This window comes from Macadamia integrifolia, chromosome 1 (assembly GCF_013358625.1).
Source record: "Macadamia integrifolia cultivar HAES 741 chromosome 1, SCU_Mint_v3, whole genome shotgun sequence".
In the NCBI taxonomy this organism is placed as follows: domain Eukaryota; kingdom Viridiplantae; phylum Streptophyta; class Magnoliopsida; order Proteales; family Proteaceae; genus Macadamia; species Macadamia integrifolia.
In genome coordinates, this window is record NC_056557.1 from 3,877,481 (window position 1) to 3,894,838 (window position 17,358).

General features: G+C 39.2%; 1 protein-coding gene across 3 annotated transcripts in view; it reads left to right on the forward strand.

The window, feature by feature from the left end:
• The first annotated feature begins 586 nt into the window (after positions 1-586).
• LOC122079538 (snRNA-activating protein complex subunit 4) overlaps positions 587-17,358 on the forward strand; it is a 21,878-nt gene continuing 5,106 nt past the window's right edge. Inside the window, exons 1-6 of one of the 3 annotated variants that reach the window (XM_042646280.1) lie at positions 587-768; positions 1,715-2,110; positions 7,516-8,030; positions 13,354-13,556; positions 13,635-13,805; positions 16,318-16,635. In XM_042646280.1, the coding sequence (XP_042502214.1) occupies positions 1,738-2,110; positions 7,516-8,030; positions 13,354-13,556; positions 13,635-13,805; positions 16,318-16,635 (1,580 nt within the window). In that variant the 5' untranslated portion in view covers positions 587-768; positions 1,715-1,737. Of the gene's footprint in view, positions 769-818; positions 1,400-1,714; positions 2,111-7,515; positions 8,031-13,353; positions 13,557-13,634; positions 13,806-16,317; positions 16,636-17,358 lie in introns of those variants that run through there. The other 2 variants (XM_042646123.1, XM_042646204.1) reach the window with 2 other exon arrangements.

Genomic DNA, 17,358 nt, shown 5'->3' on the forward strand with positions numbered 1-17,358 from the left:
GAAACAGAAATGGCAGAAACGTTATCAAACGGGCCCCAAGTTAACCCATAAAAAGAAAATTACTATTTTACTCCAAGGATTTTATTCTAATGTTGCATTGAAGTACATATATGTATAACTTTGTCAAAATTAGGAATTAATACACAAGACGGGTCTAAAATTTAAGTATTGTATTATTACCCATTTGTTGCACTCTCTATCTCTCTTTCTCTCATGGGTTGAGGAATCTGATTGAAATGGTTCGAATCGAAATTGGCTTTATCAGATATCATATCATTGGATTGGTACATTGAAAGGGTAATAAGAAAAATAATTGGTCTGTATTTGGTAATGTTTTAAAAAAACGTTTATGGAATCTTTTCGTTTTATGAGAATGAAAAAATGAAATAAAGCATTTAGTACATTTATTGTGTATTTCGTTTTTTAGAAGCAAAAGTGAAAAAAAGAAAACATTAGAAATAAGAATTGACAGAAGGTAGTTCCGTCATTCTAATTTTATAAGGAAAGAAAAAAAAAGAAAAAAGAAAAAAGAAAAAAAATAATAATAAAACGACACTATGAAACTGAAATTTAAATCCAGAAACGTTACCAAACGCAACTTGTCTCCGACCTGCGCCCAACCTCCTTCCTGAAGCTTCAAGGACTAAAGGCTCCAACACTATATTCCTCTTACTTCGACCTCAAGCCTCATCACACACAATGCAGTGGAGCTCAAGCCAATTCTCGACGAAAGCCCGAATCGTGTAGAAGCAAAGACAACCACCGCAGGTAGCTTTTTCTCTCTCTCTCTCTCTCTCTCTCTCTCGATTCAGGATGAAACACTTAAAATCCTTTCAGTTTCCAGTCCTAACCATACCTTAACCTCCACCGCCGACCAAGCAGTCCAGCGGTGTCTGTGCCATCCCCCCGCCGAACCCTAACGTGTTACGACACGGCTTCCCTGAGATCCTCTGCTTGCGATTGCCACGCACAACCCTTTACCGCCTTACGGCCATATTGTGTTAATACGCATACAACGCGTGTATTATATGTATACGCGATACTGGAAAAAAAAAAAGCGATTTTTTAATCCCTAAACCCCTCCAAGATCGAAAATCCAAACCGAAGAACTCTCAGGTTTTCTCTGGTTTGGGAACCCTATCCCCCTGCCTCCTCCTCCTTCTCCGTCACCGTTCCTAATCGATTGTAGCGGCGGTCGGCGAGGCTTCATCTAAGGGTATTGAGCCCCCTGCAGGGCCTGCCCCTTCCTCTTCTCTTCTCAATTCCTATGCGATTGCAGTGGCGGATAGCGAGTCTTTATTTAAGGCTACAGCCCCTGCTTCTTTCCTCTTCTTCGTCTCCATTCTCGTGCGACTGCTTTTGGATTTAGAGCACACAAAAGCAAGCACAGAGGCACCAGGTACCTCCCTCTCTATCTCTCTCCTTTTTTCTATTCTTGCTTCTTAGACGGTAGGAAGTAGAGAGATAGGTTCATCAAGACGATAAGAAGCACCAAATTGAGTAGCTTGTGCAGGTTAATGTCCTGCTGAGCACTGAGACATAAGACCAGTGATCAAACCAATCCAATGTGGGTTAGTTGATAATTTAATGAATAGGATGTTGCAGAAGCGGCAGAAATACTTTTGTTTAAATTGCATTCCAAACACCTTTCTTCTTCTTCCTGCACCGGAATCACTTCTTATGGCCCGTTATTAACCTCTTTATTATCTCACAGAAGTGCTTCCCCAGACTCTTCAAATGGAGATGGGCCGTGCTTTGGGTGAAGGTGACGGTGATGAAAGCCTCTCTGGTAGTGACAAAGATGAATCATTGGACGAAGACATGGAAGCCCTCAAAAGGGCCTGTATGTTGACAGGAACAAATCCCAACGAGATCGAAGAAGTCTCTGCTGCGCATGCAGCTGCCTCCGATTCTGAAGGCAACGACAGTGGAACTGATGATGTTGAAGTGTTTAGGAGCCTACAACAGCGGTTCTCGGCTCCATTGGAAGATGGAAAGCCTCTTGTTTTGAAACCTCTGAGCACTCGACCACCACTTTCTGGTTCGGATGATGAAGAAGATTTTGAAACGCTTCGTGCGATCGAGAGGCGCTTTGCCAAGTATAACATCGGTATGTGGTTTAATTCTTCAGTATTTTCCAATAATGGCAATTCAGTTATTAATGTTTCTCAATTCTGAATGATTAAATAAGTACTTACGCGACTATTTGATAAAAGGGAAACTACATATAAAAGAAAAAACAATAAAATTTTATGAAACCATTGAAAGAATCAATTGGAGAGAGTAAGAGACATAGTTTATGGATTATTTTTTCAGTAGTTCTTTGTGATTTTTTCTTTCTTAGCATTATGTACTTACGTAGCTGAATTTGTTCGGTTGGGTGAGGCTTTGTTGAGTTGTATACTTGGAAGGATGTTTGCAAGACAATATGTACTGAAAAGTTGACCTTTATTTGTATGCCCCTCACTTCCCTTAGGTTCTACAGGAGCTCTGTAATATGTATGTCCAACATTGGTGGACCTCCTCTTTATTCCAGTCTACGTTGCTTTTTTTTTTAATTTATTTTTTTAAATTTTTTAATAAATTTCCTACCATATCCACCAATTAGTTCAATGGTTTGAAGGTTCCATTTGAAGGGCTCCTAGATTTTCAGAAGGGTTTCGAAAGAAATTGGGTAGTTCCAAATCTTGTCGTGATCTCTGTTGAATGAGTCATTTAGAATCAGGTTTAAGTAACATGGCTCCTGTTATATACATTCAATTCAGGTCTGTTTTTACACATGCAGAATACGGTTGAATGGAAGGAAAGACTATATTGCTGCACAGGCTAGTGCTCTAATAAGAGAGAGAGTGAAAGTTTTATTTATGGAAAAGGGAGGGTGAACTAATAAAATTGGTTCCTGTATATATAGATGTTGCTTATCATCTTATTGGGAAGGACTGACATTGGTTGCTCACCTGTGTAAACTTTTTTCGTAATAGTCGTAAAAGTTAGATTATAACCCATGCATCAGCAAAGTTAAAGGATGTTCTGCATCAGGGGCTGATTCACTGAATGCCAAACAACCTGAATAATTCGTTCTACATCTCTTCAGTGCCTCAATTTTAGTCTCACATTTACATAGGCATTGGCATATTGTGTTGTCTTCTCGTCAGGTAATCAAGTGGTAAGAGTATTCACACTTTGACTGCTGTGACATAAAAGATTATATGAGTTAAGAACTCAGATTTCTACAGTTTCCGTATAGCGGATACGGGGAACTTGTTATTGATTCTACAATCTTATCAAGGGTGATGCAGATAAATCACCCTTGACAAGATCCACATCGATGGAGATGAAATCGGGGAGAGCTCATAGGAGGAAGACCTGTGACAACCAAGAATACGGCAAGTACCAGACCCGCCTGGGAGATCGGTGAAGTGTCACCACTAAGAATACGGCAAGGTTTGGGAGATTGGTGAGGATGTGCAAACTTTAGTCCCACATTGCCTAGGGAGAGATTACTGGGCTAGTTAATAACCTCTAGCCTCCTTAACATGGCACAACGTATTTTAAAGCCTTTGGCCCATGGACAATATTGTGCAAGGTTAATGGGGCTGGGGCGTTACAAGACCAATAGAGCCAAGCCTAGCTTGGCCATCTCTTTAATTTCTGTTTAGTTTATTATTTAATGTCTTAAGTTTAGTTTAGTTTAGTTTTTTTTTTTTTTGGTTCTGTTCGGTTGAACCACTGGTTTAATTTAATTTAGATAATTATGTCTTTTGTTTAATTGTCTTATGCTGATTCCATAACGCTTTTAAAGTGTATATGGACTGGTTAGACTTTAAATAGTAGTGTTGAGTTGTAATGGGAATTGACTAGGGGTTTCCTATTCAGATTCTAACTTGCCTTTTGATGGCCTTAAAAATAGAGGCACGTAAATAACTAATCCCGTTTGCCTAGCTCTACCAATATTATCAGCTCATTAAAGTGGCCCATTACAAGGATCCTAGGATGAACAATGTCTCTCTGAGTGGATCCTGGGATGGGACTTTTTTCTCTCATTATGATAAAGCCTCTCAAAGACAATGATATCTCAATGCACATTCATTTGTTGGTTTCTTTGGAAAGCAAGAAACGATTTGCTTTTGGGTGCCTAAACTTGGCCCATGAATTGGACCAAGTGATTGGGTTTAGGTCTGGCTGATTGGGCTGGGCTTGATGACTGTTTGGTTGGACCTTTCTTCTCTTCCTCCTTAGGCGATCTACATCAAGAATCAGAGAAGAAAGTAGAGGAGATAGGATAAGTTGTCAAAAGAAAACAAAGAGAGGAAAGATTGGACTCAATCTCAGAGTGACTAGAACTAGAAGAGGAAGACGGGAATCAGATCTGGAATGTCAATCCTGTATGCACAGCTCAAGAATACAAATTTCTAATAATACTCAATGTCTCAAATCATGCTTAAGTGATGGGAAGTACACACACACACACACACACACACATAATTAGATTGGTAAAATGACTCCTAATCAATTTCTTATGCTGAATTGACTTTAATAGACTCAAAACAAAACTCTATCTAGCTAATAAGCATCCTAATCTAACTTAAATACTTAACTACTGCTACTACAACAACAACAAACTCAGCCTTAACCCAACTTAATGAGGTCGATTATATGGATCCATTAAAAAAAAAAAAGATGAGAAGATTAAGGAAGATGAAAGTAGATGGAAAAGAGATGAGAGTAAGAGGAAAGAGGTAACAACCCAAATAGTCAGGAGGATATCAGCTAAATGGGGTCGGCAACTTGGATCCTAGCCCTCCAATAGTCTCTATCCAAAGTCATAATTGGGACGAGACTAGGACTATGCGTGTCATTCTTCAACACTTTGCCTGTGGTCATTTTAGGTCTGCCCCTAGCTCTTAACTTCGAATCTTGTCTATTGACTTCCCCTCATTTTATAGGCTTATAAATTAGGCCCAATACAACAAGTAACCCATAAACAAGTGACCCACTGTCCATAGGACTCATCCCTGGCCTAAAAAAAGTTCTTCCCAGGCCCAATTGTGCAGTCTTGTTTGCAAAAGTTACATTGACTTCTTCAATTCCATCTTATTCAGGCCATATTTAGCACCTTGTTTTATTCGGGGGCATTTTGGTGTGTCCTTTTCATTGGAGATCATTGGCTCCACATAAAGGCTGCATTAAGTAATGCGTGGAGGTCAAATGATGAAATTCTTTTCCTTCTATGCTAATTTTATTCACCATTACTCATAAAGTTCATTCTCGGATTTGTGATGCTTAATCTGCTCCTAATTTTCCCCTCGTATCACAACTTAGGGGTAGGAATCACTAATTACTTCCCCTATCAGATTTTTATTTTTCCTTCTTTTTCATTAGTTCTCTACACGTTACGACTTGTGGTGAACATGTATGCTTTCTGAAACAGAGTTGTGCGTCATTGAGTAATTGTTATGTTTGTCTCGAATTTTTGACCCGTTTCGACATATTTTGGTGGCGACCTGAATGAGAATTTTTCCATATGTGATGGTAGTAGAGACCCGGTCGACCGTGACCCGATGGATTGACTCAACTCGGAGGAGTATATATATACACACTATCGTCGTGTTGAGCAAGCATTGTGAGATATGGGGTCTTTCGTTTTAGGGTTTCTGGTTAGTTTTCTTGCCACAATTTGGGTGTTCTTAAGAGTGATCTCCGTTGTAACTTTTCTTCTAACATAGTGGATCATCTTCTTCTTCGCTCGAGGTCATAGCACACCACATCGGTGTGTGAACCTTCTTAAATCTTTGATCTTGTGTGAATCTGTGTTTGTTTTCTTCGTATTTGTTGGCGTTTGTTTTAAAAGTAACGAATTGGAACTTTACCAGAGGAATGTAATTTGCTTCATCTTTCATGAGATTGAAGTACTCATTAAAAGCTGAGCAAAAAAAAGATGTCAGATTCTTTACTTCTAGGTGAAGTTTTATGAAGGCTTGGATGGTCTCAACTTTCAGGTCAATATGAGGCGTCTCTTGGTGCTTTCCTTTTGTGCAAACATAATCTGGAGGTTAGTTTGGCAATGTTACTGAGTACCTGCAACTTCTGCCTTATGTTTGTATCCATGTGGATGCCTTTTACCTCTGCCTTTTTCCAGGTAACTTATCTAGGGTTCTTTGCCCAATCTAGATTTTCATTGGCTACCTGTCCTAAAAACATTGTCTTCTTGTTATATCACTAGCTTACATTTCATTTCATCATAGCTTCAGTCTATTCTTTAGCATTTTGCATCATGTGCTAAAACACCGATGCAGAAGTTTCACTTATTACTTACAAATGTTCTCTTGGTATCTGCATGCTGAGTGTACTGTACTAGGATATTTTCTAATTGTGTATTCTCCCAACATTTGTTTGCGGTCTGTCTCTGAACTTGGTTCAGTTATTTGTTTAATTTTTTCCTCTTTACAAATGTCTAATTACTGGAATATTGTGCAATTCTCATTATTATATGATATTCCCAAGTGCATAGTGAAGCACATGTAAAGGACATGATGGTAAAAGCTCAGTTTACTAGTGTGAAATCTGTGGTCAGCCACTTAGTGTAAAAATGCAAGAGGTTAGGACCACTGCGATCCAACCTCCTAGGTTCCTGCAAAAGCTGGATTTGCATTGGGTTACAACCATTTTATATTGAGGTGTATAGAAATATTGATATCCTTGCATTATATGGCGTCTCACCTTTTGATGTACTGAATTTTCTTTCTGGGCTTAGGTAGATTCTTTTCCTTCTAAATATTTACCTGGATCCTTTTTCTTTTTATTTTTAAAGAGAAGATCATGCAATTATATTAGAAGGCAGAATAAAGCTGGGTAAGATATCTAGCGGTGACATACAAAGACAAGTAGCAACATAGTTAGGCCACCCAAAAAAGAGGAAAATCATGAAGCTGATGTTTTTTTCTTTGTTGGAATTTATTGGATTTTGGTTATTGTCTTATAATGCTTGGAGGATGCTTCACTTTCCATGTGATAGTGTTTATGAGAAAGAATTATCTTTAGAATGTCAATTGATGAGTTCACTTTAGCAAACCTTTTGTTTGTGGCTCTTGGTTTTTCTTAAATTTGATATGTATCTTTAGAATGCTTCGATATGTATCTTTAGAATGCCAATTGATTGGTTCACTTTAGCTAGCCTTTTGTTTTGTGGCTCTTCTGTTTTTCTTGCATTTCAGGACCTTACTTCCAATAACTTTGGGTTAACTAGGTTGATTTTACCGAAAGAGAGTTACTTTTAATCTTGTAGCTGGGTTATTTGTTTGGTTTTCCTTTTGTAAATAAGGTATATTTCTTCCCAATCCAATTATTACATATTTCTTCTGCTAATAGATACATACTCACATAGTATTTACAGGTTCTTTCGGTTTGATATGATTTCCTTTGTGCATTCTAATGATGTGATAATCACAATTGGAGGGTGTTTAACCTTGAAGTCTAAAGATCTTCTATTGTTTTATTTTCTTTATTGGGATGCAGATGCTCTGAAGAAGATGGAGTCGACCAATGTACATAATCCTAACACCACATCAGAGCAGGAGACACACAATATTTTGTTGGCGAATGATACTACTGGTGAGGCTTTAGACAATGAGTTTCGAGATTATGAAGATGCTTGTAGTGCCTATGAGCATTTGGGATCTGTTGGTGATGGAGATCTCAGGAGTCAGCCATTGGGTTCCATTGAGTCACATCGACCGGTTGCTCCTGTGTTATCTTCCATAACACCAAAATATTCTTCCTTCCCTGCATCTGGAGAGGTATTTATTGACGCCATTAAGAAAAACAGGTCATGTCAGAGATTTATTAGGAGCAAGCTGATAGAGATTGAGGCAAGGATCGAGGAAAACAAAAAACTGTTGGAACGTATGAAAGTTCTCAAGGACTTTCAGTCTTCATGCAAAAGAAGAGCAGGGCGAGCTTTGTCACAGAAGAAGGATGTTCGTCTCCAGTTAATTTCAGTTCCAAAGTTGAGGAACTCTCAAGATATAAAGGTTATATTCTCTAACTTTATGTGTGTGTGTGCGTTTCCATCTATCTTACAGGTGCTGTTTCAGGTTTTTAAAAAATTTTTTTTTACTGTTTTTTCTAACATTTTTTAACTGTCTTTGTGTCTGGAGTTTACATAATCTACCTTTGGCTGTTTGGCATCTAAAATTTCTTAGTTCTTGGGTATATTTGGTCGGTGCTTGTATGAATGAAGAGTTATTGTGTATATTGGCATCAACGTCTGTTGTTTGAATGATGCATTATTTTGTATTAATCATTCTTATAGTATTTGGTGGCACACTGTATTCTTATTGGGGGATTTTGTGTGAAACAAACTGATGCTCTCTCTCTCTCTCTATATATATATATTTTTTTTTTAAATTTTCTTGGAGATGTTCTTTTCTGTCTTTTTGCTTGGAAATCTTACACCTGTACTCTTGTACATGTTGGAAAATTGTCATCTTAGCATCGACTGGAAACTGTTTTTCATGTAGATACACATTTTATAACTAATTTCCTTAGTCTAGACCTTTGCTCTTCTGTTGGAACTTATCCCTTTTTATTGCTTACAATTTCAAATGGATTTATATGTTGGCGAATTGCAATTGGATGTACTACAAGAGCACCTAGAGTGGTGCATGTATAGAAAAAATGTTTATGTAAATGGGCATATGATTGCTTTATTTTTTGCTTCCAAAGCAGAACATTTTTCTATGCCACTTCGAGATATTTGTCAACAACAGTTATGGGTTACAACTGTGTTTATGGGGTGTTTAATGTCAGAATACTGCATGTGAATCCATCCATCCAACTCATGCCATAATTATTTAGGTCAGAATATCTGCATTGCCATTTAGTTTTGCTCACTTAGCCTAAATACACAGCTTTCCATATGATATTTATATACCAATTATATTAGTCATTGTTGCAATATTAATTAGATGTAACCCGAAACAGAAACGAGAAGAAGAAGAAGAAGAAGAAGGAGAGACCGAAAGCTGTCCGGAAAACAGAGCAGCCTGCGATATAGTGTGTATATATATTGCTTAAAACAAAAGAAGAAAATACATAAAAGCTCCTCACTTAAGCCGCAACCCTAAAGGACCAAAATATGGACCCGATAGGGCCAAAAGGCCCCTATTGGGTCCTGGAATTGACGCTAATCCCTATAAGGGATTAACACTAATTCCCAATACTCTCCCTTAAGCTGGAGCATACGCATGACCCATGCTCAGCTTGGTACAACCATTGCGAAAAGTAGGGGCAAACAAGGACTTAGTGAACATGTCAGCTAATTGATCCGATGAAGGAACAAAAGGAGTTTCAATCAGCCTCTTCAGAACAGCATCTCGAACGAAATGGCAGTCCACTTCTATGTGTTTAGTTCTCTCATGGAAGACCGGATTACTAGCAATATATACCGCAACTTAGTTGTCATAATACATTTTCATTGGCTTGGTCATTGGAAACCCCAGCTCCAAAAGTAACGACCGCAGCCACATCAACTCAGCAGTGGTATGAGCCATGGCTCTGTACTCAGCTTCTGCGCTGAACCGGACAATAGTGGTCTGCTTCTTGTTGCGCCACGTAACAAGATTACCTCCAACAAAAGTGCAGTATCCAGTGGTAGATCTTCGATCACTAGCAGAGCCAGCCCAATCAATATCAGAATACCCCACTAGTTCCATATGCCGATTTGGACAATAAATCAACCCTTTTCCAGGAGCACCTTTTAGATAACGAAGAGCACGAACAACAACATCCCAATGTGCTTTATGAGGAGTCTGCATGAACTAACTTAAGAAATGTCAGGACGAGTCACAGTGAGGTAAATTAACTTGCCAACCAAGCTCCTGTACTGATGCACATTCTGGAGAGGTTCACCATCATCTACACCAAACTTTTGGTGAGGGTCCATAGGAATATCAACGGGTCTAGATGCAAGCATCCCAGTATCAAATAGAAGATCCATCACATACTTCCTTTGAGACTGACTGATCTCTTTCTTGCAGCGGATTACCTCAATCCCGAGGAAATAATGAAGTTGGCCTAGATCCTTTGCCTGAAAATGGTGTTGGAGATGATTTTTTACTTCAGAAATTCCTGCCTCATCATTACCAGTCAGAATAATATCATCAACATATACAACCAAGACAACCAGCTTATCACCTCTACAACGAACAAACACAGAAGGATCAGAATAACATTGAGAAAAACCACAAGTAACTATGGTAGCATTGAACTTGTTAAACCATGCCCGAGGAGACTGTTTCAGCCCATATATAGCCTTGTGTAAGCGACACACACGACCTGTACTCTCCCCCTGAGCAACATACCCCGGAAGTTGCTCCATATACACCTCTTCCTATAGATCACCATACAAGAAGGCATTCTTGATGCCCAACTGAAACAAGAGCCATTCAAAGTTGATAGCAAGAGAAATAAGAAGACGAACAGAATTCAGTCTAGCAACCGGGGGGTATACCCCTTAGCAACCAGACAGGCCTTCAACCTCTCAACAGAGCCATCAGAATGATACTTAACAATGTACACCCAACGACACTTCACCAGATCCTTACCAGGAGGTAAATCTACTAGACTCCAGATACCATGACTCAAAAGGGCATCCATTTCTACATCCATGGCAGCATTCCATCTAGGTATACGGAGGGCCTTAGTATGGGTACGGGGAATAGGGTTAGTGGAAAGAGATAGGGCAAGATCATGGATAAGAGAGGGAAGATGAGATAAAGACACAAAGTTATCAATATGATACACAACCATAGATTTGTGAGTGCAAGAATGAGTACCTTTCCTGTGCGCAATTGGTAAGTCATCAGACGGAGGAGGAAGAGGAGCTTCACCTGAGGGAGCTGGCAGTGGAAGGAGTGAAGCATCTGGGGTATTTACCTCGCCACTTGGTTGTCCAATCTTCTTCCTGCACCGATAAACCTGTAGAGGAGGGGAGTCACTAGCATCAGGAGCATTTAGGGAAGGGTATAAGGGAGGGTATGGGTGGAGGAGATGGAGAAGACCACTCTACACTAGATGAGGGCACTGGAGGGGGGTAGAATGAAGTACCTTCAAAGAAGGTCACATCGGCATTGACAAAGTTCCTGTGTGAAGTAGGGTCATAAGACACTGCATGATTAACTAATTGTGTTGCCCACTCTGGTTTGCTATGCTTTGCCCAACAAGTCTCTACAATATGGTTGGGCTTTCCACAGAAAGTACACTGGTGAGCAGTACGGTCAGAGGGTTGTCCACCAAATCCTCGACCAGCCGATCTACGACCTCCCCCATGACCGCAACCACGTCCACGTCCACGTCCACGTCCACGTCCACGGTTGGCATGGAAGGCAAAATTGTCTTTGGAAGACTGATCAGGTTTGGTGGAAGGGGTAATGCGCTGTAGGCGTGAGTATGTATCATTCAAAGTAGGCACAGTATCTCCTGCAAGTAAGTAACCCTTCACTACCTTCATGTCATTGTTCAGACCAGCCAAGAATTTGGAGACGAAGAACTCGTTACGCTGAACCTTCAATTTGTCAATGTCAGTGGTCAAGGGTTGAAAGACATTGAGTTCTTCAACCATACCCCTGAAAGTGCTGTAGTATTCTGCAAGTGGCTTGTCTGACTGGCGATATTGAAACAGTTTTTCATAGATATCATAGATACGGGTCATTCTTCTCTTGAGTCGGCTGAGAGTAGGTCTCATTCAAATCATTCCACACTCCCTTGGTAGTAGAATGAAACATAACATTGGCAACGACATCGGGTTCCATACTGTTCCATAACCATATTAAAATTAATGCATTCTCTTTCTGCCATTGAGCATAACCAGTTTCAGATTCTTTGGGAGAATCAGAGATGGTGTAATCAAACTTGTCCTTAGCCATCAGATATACCTTGACTGACTGAGCCCAAAGAAGGTAATTCGAGCTTCCCTTAAGCTGGATAGATGTAATCTGGACATTAACATCGTCTGAGGTAGAAGAGGTAGTAGTAGTAGGGGTAGGGACTTCGTTCTCAGCCATGAGAATCAAATAATAATCACCCACCAAGTAGGAAAAACAGCAGCAGTAAGCAATCGGACACCACAAAGCTCAACAAAAAATAACCAGCCGATGGGGGCAGCAGTACTGTCGAATCAGCCTTTGATAGGAGAACAAAAAATTCTGCAAGAAGGCTAATCGCATGGACAAAAAACACAGTAGGCAGCAGCAACTTTCAGCAGCAAGTATACAAAAAGTACAAAGTAGTAGTAGCAGCCATCGATGATGAAGTAGCAGTAGCAGCCATCGGTAGAGGAGAACAAGTCCAGCGGCTTTCTTAAACAGTAAGAACCAGCATAAAACCAATAGCAGCAGTATGGAGGATGACTTACATGTACTGTAGATCACTTCACATTAATTAGGTCATAGTAATTGCAGCAAAGAAGGCGGCTGCACACCAAGGAAGTTTATTGCTACGTTGAAATCAGCAGCGATAGGTTTGTTTGGACCAATCGATTTGATTAAACCCTCTCTGATACCATGTTGCAATATTAATTAGATGTAACCAGAACCAGAACCAGAACCGAGAAGAAGAAGAGAAGAGAAGAGAAGAAGAAGAAGAGAAGAAGGAGAGACCGAAAGCTGTCCAGAAAACAGAGCAGCCTGCGATCAGTCCAGAATCGACTGATCGTAGGTCAATATAGTGTATATTTATTGTTTAAAACAAAAGAAGAAAATACATAAAAGCCCCTCACTTAAGCCGCAACCCTAAAGGACCAAAATATGGACCCAATAGGACCAAAAGGTCCCTCTCGGGTCCTGGAATTGACGCTAATCCGTTATCGGGATTAGCGCTAATTCCCAACAGTCATAAAGGAATTCTTACGGAGTACTCTTGTAATTTTTTCCGTCAAAGTGAATGTGCTAAACAATTTGACATTTCTATCGAACCAATTATCTCTTATACTTCAGTCTTAAGTATTAATACTAATCTAATTTTTCTCTAGGTATCTGACATGTATAAAAGTCATCCTGTGGCCTGTGCTACCATGCTTGGCCAACTGCTTCTTTGTTGTAGCTGCCTGTACATGAAACCTGGCTGAATTTGCTGGCTCAGATGATATTTTATGCTGATTTTTTTTTACTGTTACTCCCTGATTTTGCCTTGGCTCATTCGTTGCTGTGTTTCTCTCTTTCTGTCTGCACTTGCATCAGTCACATGTTGCATTGTCGATGTTGGTTAGTGTTATACTGGCCATGATGTAATTTGATATTTCACATATTATTTCTATGCCATAGGGTTGTATTGATGATGTGTTTTTGGTATCTGCAGGCTAATTGTAAGAAGGTTTCTGCGTTGTCTTATGGACCAGTTGAAAATTCTCACGTTCAATTCTATAGAGCAGTGTTGACAACATTGTTTCCGCTTTCCTTGCATCGTCAACCATGGTCCCAGGTGGAGAAGGAAAATCTTGCCAAGGGAATAAAACAACAAATTCAAGAAATGTTGTTTGATAAATCATTGGTGCTCTATAGGTATGTTCAATTTTGAAAGTTTCTCATGATAACATTGGTCCTTGAGCATAAGTTGCCTGATGCATATTCCCTTGACAGTGGTTCGGAAGGATCTTCTGCAGCTTCAGATGCTGTTGATAGCATCATCGCATCGATCACAGATCTTGAATTCTCCCCTGAAATTTTAAGATCATTTTTTCCTAAGATTGATTGGCTGAGGTTGGCTTCCATGCATTTTATGGGTCGTTCGGGTGCTGAATGTGAAGCGAGGTAACCATTATTTCTTCATCGAAAACCATCTTTATTTATGTTTTCTTAGCTTCTCTAAAGTTATATGTATGCACTGGTGGTGTCCTGGGCAGCCGTTTCCTTCACCATGGGTATTTCTTTACATTACAAATGCAAATATTATAAGTAGTGATTGGTTCTTGGGCAGAAGTTGTTACACTACTCCAATGGATTTTTAATTTTCACATACATTCTGCCATTGATTTAGGCATATCTTTGACTTTTGCATTTCCCTTTTTCTAAAGCTGTTTTATGATAATGCTTCTGAAAAGAGGGGAAAAAAAATGTGCTTTATGTCAAGTTAGTTTTTGTGCATCTCTTATTCTGTCGCATTCTCAATTGAAGAATTTATATTAGCAGATCAATATTTTGTTTTACTTTGCTATTTACTGGCAAATTTGCAGTTGAGAATGTTATATGTAATTCGTTTGCATAAAAAGTTCACTTTTATGGATGCAAAGCAGATGTAGTGGCTCTAGAGTGATTGGACCAATACAACAGGTTTTGGAAACCCAAACCCAATGGAACCTAGTGAACTTGGGTTTTTGGTCTAACGGGGGCTGGTAGTGACTTATTTATTTGTTTTGGGGTTATTCTTGTAATTTTCATTTCATTTCATATCATATTTTTTTTTGGTTTGGGGATTGGACGTAGGAGAGTTTGAGTTCAACCTGGTTTCAGTTTTACAACCAATTTAGGAGTCTTTTTATTTCTCTTTATATGTTGAGATGTACTCATCGATTACTCAGATTTGATTAGAGAAGAGTTTTGAGTTTGTTGCTGTGTTGTGCATGGCGAGAATCAGACCTGGCCGACGGATGCTGCTCCCCTTCTTTCTCCTCCCCTGAATACTTGCCTGTCAGGTATATCTCATCCTTTCTTTCTCTTCCTTTTTCTGTTTTTCTTTCTCTATTCTTCCATTCCCCATTCTAAAGTTAAGTTGGGTCAGCAAGAGAGCGTTTGATTTCTGTCAGTCATTATCGGAATCTGGACATTGGGGTTTGAATCACTACCATAAAATCAGTGAAATCTCAGAACCTTTTCCCCTAACTCCATTCTTGTTGAAAAATCCCTCCGCTGAAAACCAATCAGAACCTGCAACTACCGCTGACTCCAAGTTTCAGAGATTTGTAATCCAAGTACCACTTATTTCTGGAATGGTAGTGGTTTGGATTGATCCAGCAGGCCTAGGCAACCACAACTCTGGAGTTTCAGTGCTGTTTGAGACAGATTTCAAGTTCTGCAGCCCGAGTTCTTCCCTTGTGGTCTACTGTGATTCATTTTGTTCAGAGGTTGAAGAAAACCTTTATTGTTGGGTTTGTTTTAAAGCCCTTGTTTGGTACTTTCCATTAATACCCCTCCCTATTGTCTTTAATTACCTTTTCTTTTATTTTGATTTGTTTCAAGTTTATCCTCGCTCAGTAGTCAGTATGCACTAATCCCCTTTATATCCTTGTGTACCAAGCATCACCTTAAAACTTCTGGTTATTTACTACATTGCTGCTACTCCTTTGCAACTTCAATTTATTTACTGTTTTTCACTAATGCTCTTGATCTGAGTTTTTTTTACTTGGGGTGGGCCCATAGAAAACCCAAACAAGAGTTTTCGAATCCTGGGATCATATCAAAAGTAGCTTAAAATGATGGGACGGCTATAGGTTTCCATGGGTGTATATATATATATATATAGAGAGAGAGATATATATATTAACGTTCAAGATACAAAGGCAAGTAGTGTTGCCAAAGGAAATTAAGTTATCCTTTCTACACAGATTGACTGGAATGAGTAAGCCAAGGAGGTTGCAGACGTCGGCCAAGACTAGTGTGAAGTACATTGAGAGTTTCACTATTATCATTCTATATGCCGAAGTGATCATTGATAATTTTTTTATGGATTATATGCATATACAATTATTTATCGATTTGAGTTTTATTTGTGGTATTCATTATCTGTATTGTATTGTTGAGAGGAATCATCTCCCATTTTTCATATTTGTACGTTGATGAGGACTTGCCAATTAATTAAGCTCTAAGCCATAGAAGAGAGTGAAAAGTTTAAACTTTGAATCAATTTGAATGTTCAAATATCCTGCAACCGGTATGTGCCCTTTCTCCCCGTTTCTTGTCATCTTCCCTCTTCCAAACAAAGGACTATTTGACATGGCCTAAACTGCCTACCCTCCTGGAGCAGTTTGGTATGCTCATACTGGAGTCTTTTTCGGTTTTATGAATTTGTATCTGCTTGGTATACACTTCATATGTCGCTTTCTTAATCTTCTATCTTTCTTTCCCCTTCTTCTTGCCCTGTCCTGTTCTCAAAGGGATGAGGGAGCATCCATTCTACTCCCAGCTATAGCCAGTTAATAGGAAGGGTGAGCTTGTTAGGTATCTTTGAAATCCTTCCTCACACCTTTTTCCCTTTGAATCATAGTTTCCATGTCAATTTGTGCTCTTAATTTGTTATTTGTTGCTGATCATTAACTTTCTCCTGCAGGTGGTTGAACATTGAAGATCCTCTGATCAATCAGAATGCATGGACCAAATGTGAGGATAAGAAGCTTTTGCATCTTCTCCAGGAAAAGGGGACTCCTTATAACTGGATTGACATTGCAAGTAGATTGGAGACTAACAGAACTCCATTTCAGTGTTTAGCTCGTTATCAAAGGAGCCTTAACATTCACATAATGAAAAGGGACTGGACACCTGAGGAGGATGCTCAACTTTGTGTAGCTGTAGAAGTTTTTGGTGAGGGTCATTGGCAGTTAATAGCTTCAAATTTGGAAGGACGGACTGGTACTCAGTGCTCTAATAGGTCAGTAGCATTTAAGATTGTATAATTATTTTATTCTTGACATAGGTTTCTCAAGACATAAGTAGCGTTATCTTGTTCCTTTTAAGGAAAGGGAAGTTAAGTTCTCTAACAGAACACTGATGGAATCATTATTTTTTGGATTGCATTTAGCAATTTGGATAAAAATACTAAACTGAATTTGGTCAAAGATTAGTTTTTGGGTGGGCTTTATTCAACTTACATTTAGGCCTAATTTGTAGGTTTTAATGGATATTCTCACCTTCAAGATGGTAAATAGCTCGTCATATGTCACAAGGATGGGAAGCTATTTGACTCGGTGACAGAAAGATGTTACGGATTGGGCATTATTGAGGTGCTAGACATACACTGACATGCCCATCCTCTTGATCCTTTTATTAAGAAAGAGTTTTGTGATATTAATTTATCTAGTAGACAATGCAGAAACAGTACTAGTAAGTTGGCAACTGATGGTGTTATTAGGTATGATGTAATAGTTTGTGAAGTCAAGCTCTTTGACTTGTTGATTGTTTGAAGAGGATTATTGGCTTGTGCTTTCCTTGGGAAATTGAATGGTTATGTTTACTGATAATATGACTGAGGGTCTTATTAGTCAGAAAGTTGTTTTGGCTGTGCCAAATAGTCGTATTCAAAAATATATAGCAGTCGAGAACATATCTCGTGACTTGGACTAACTTCATTTTCTTTTTTTTGGGGGGGGGGGGG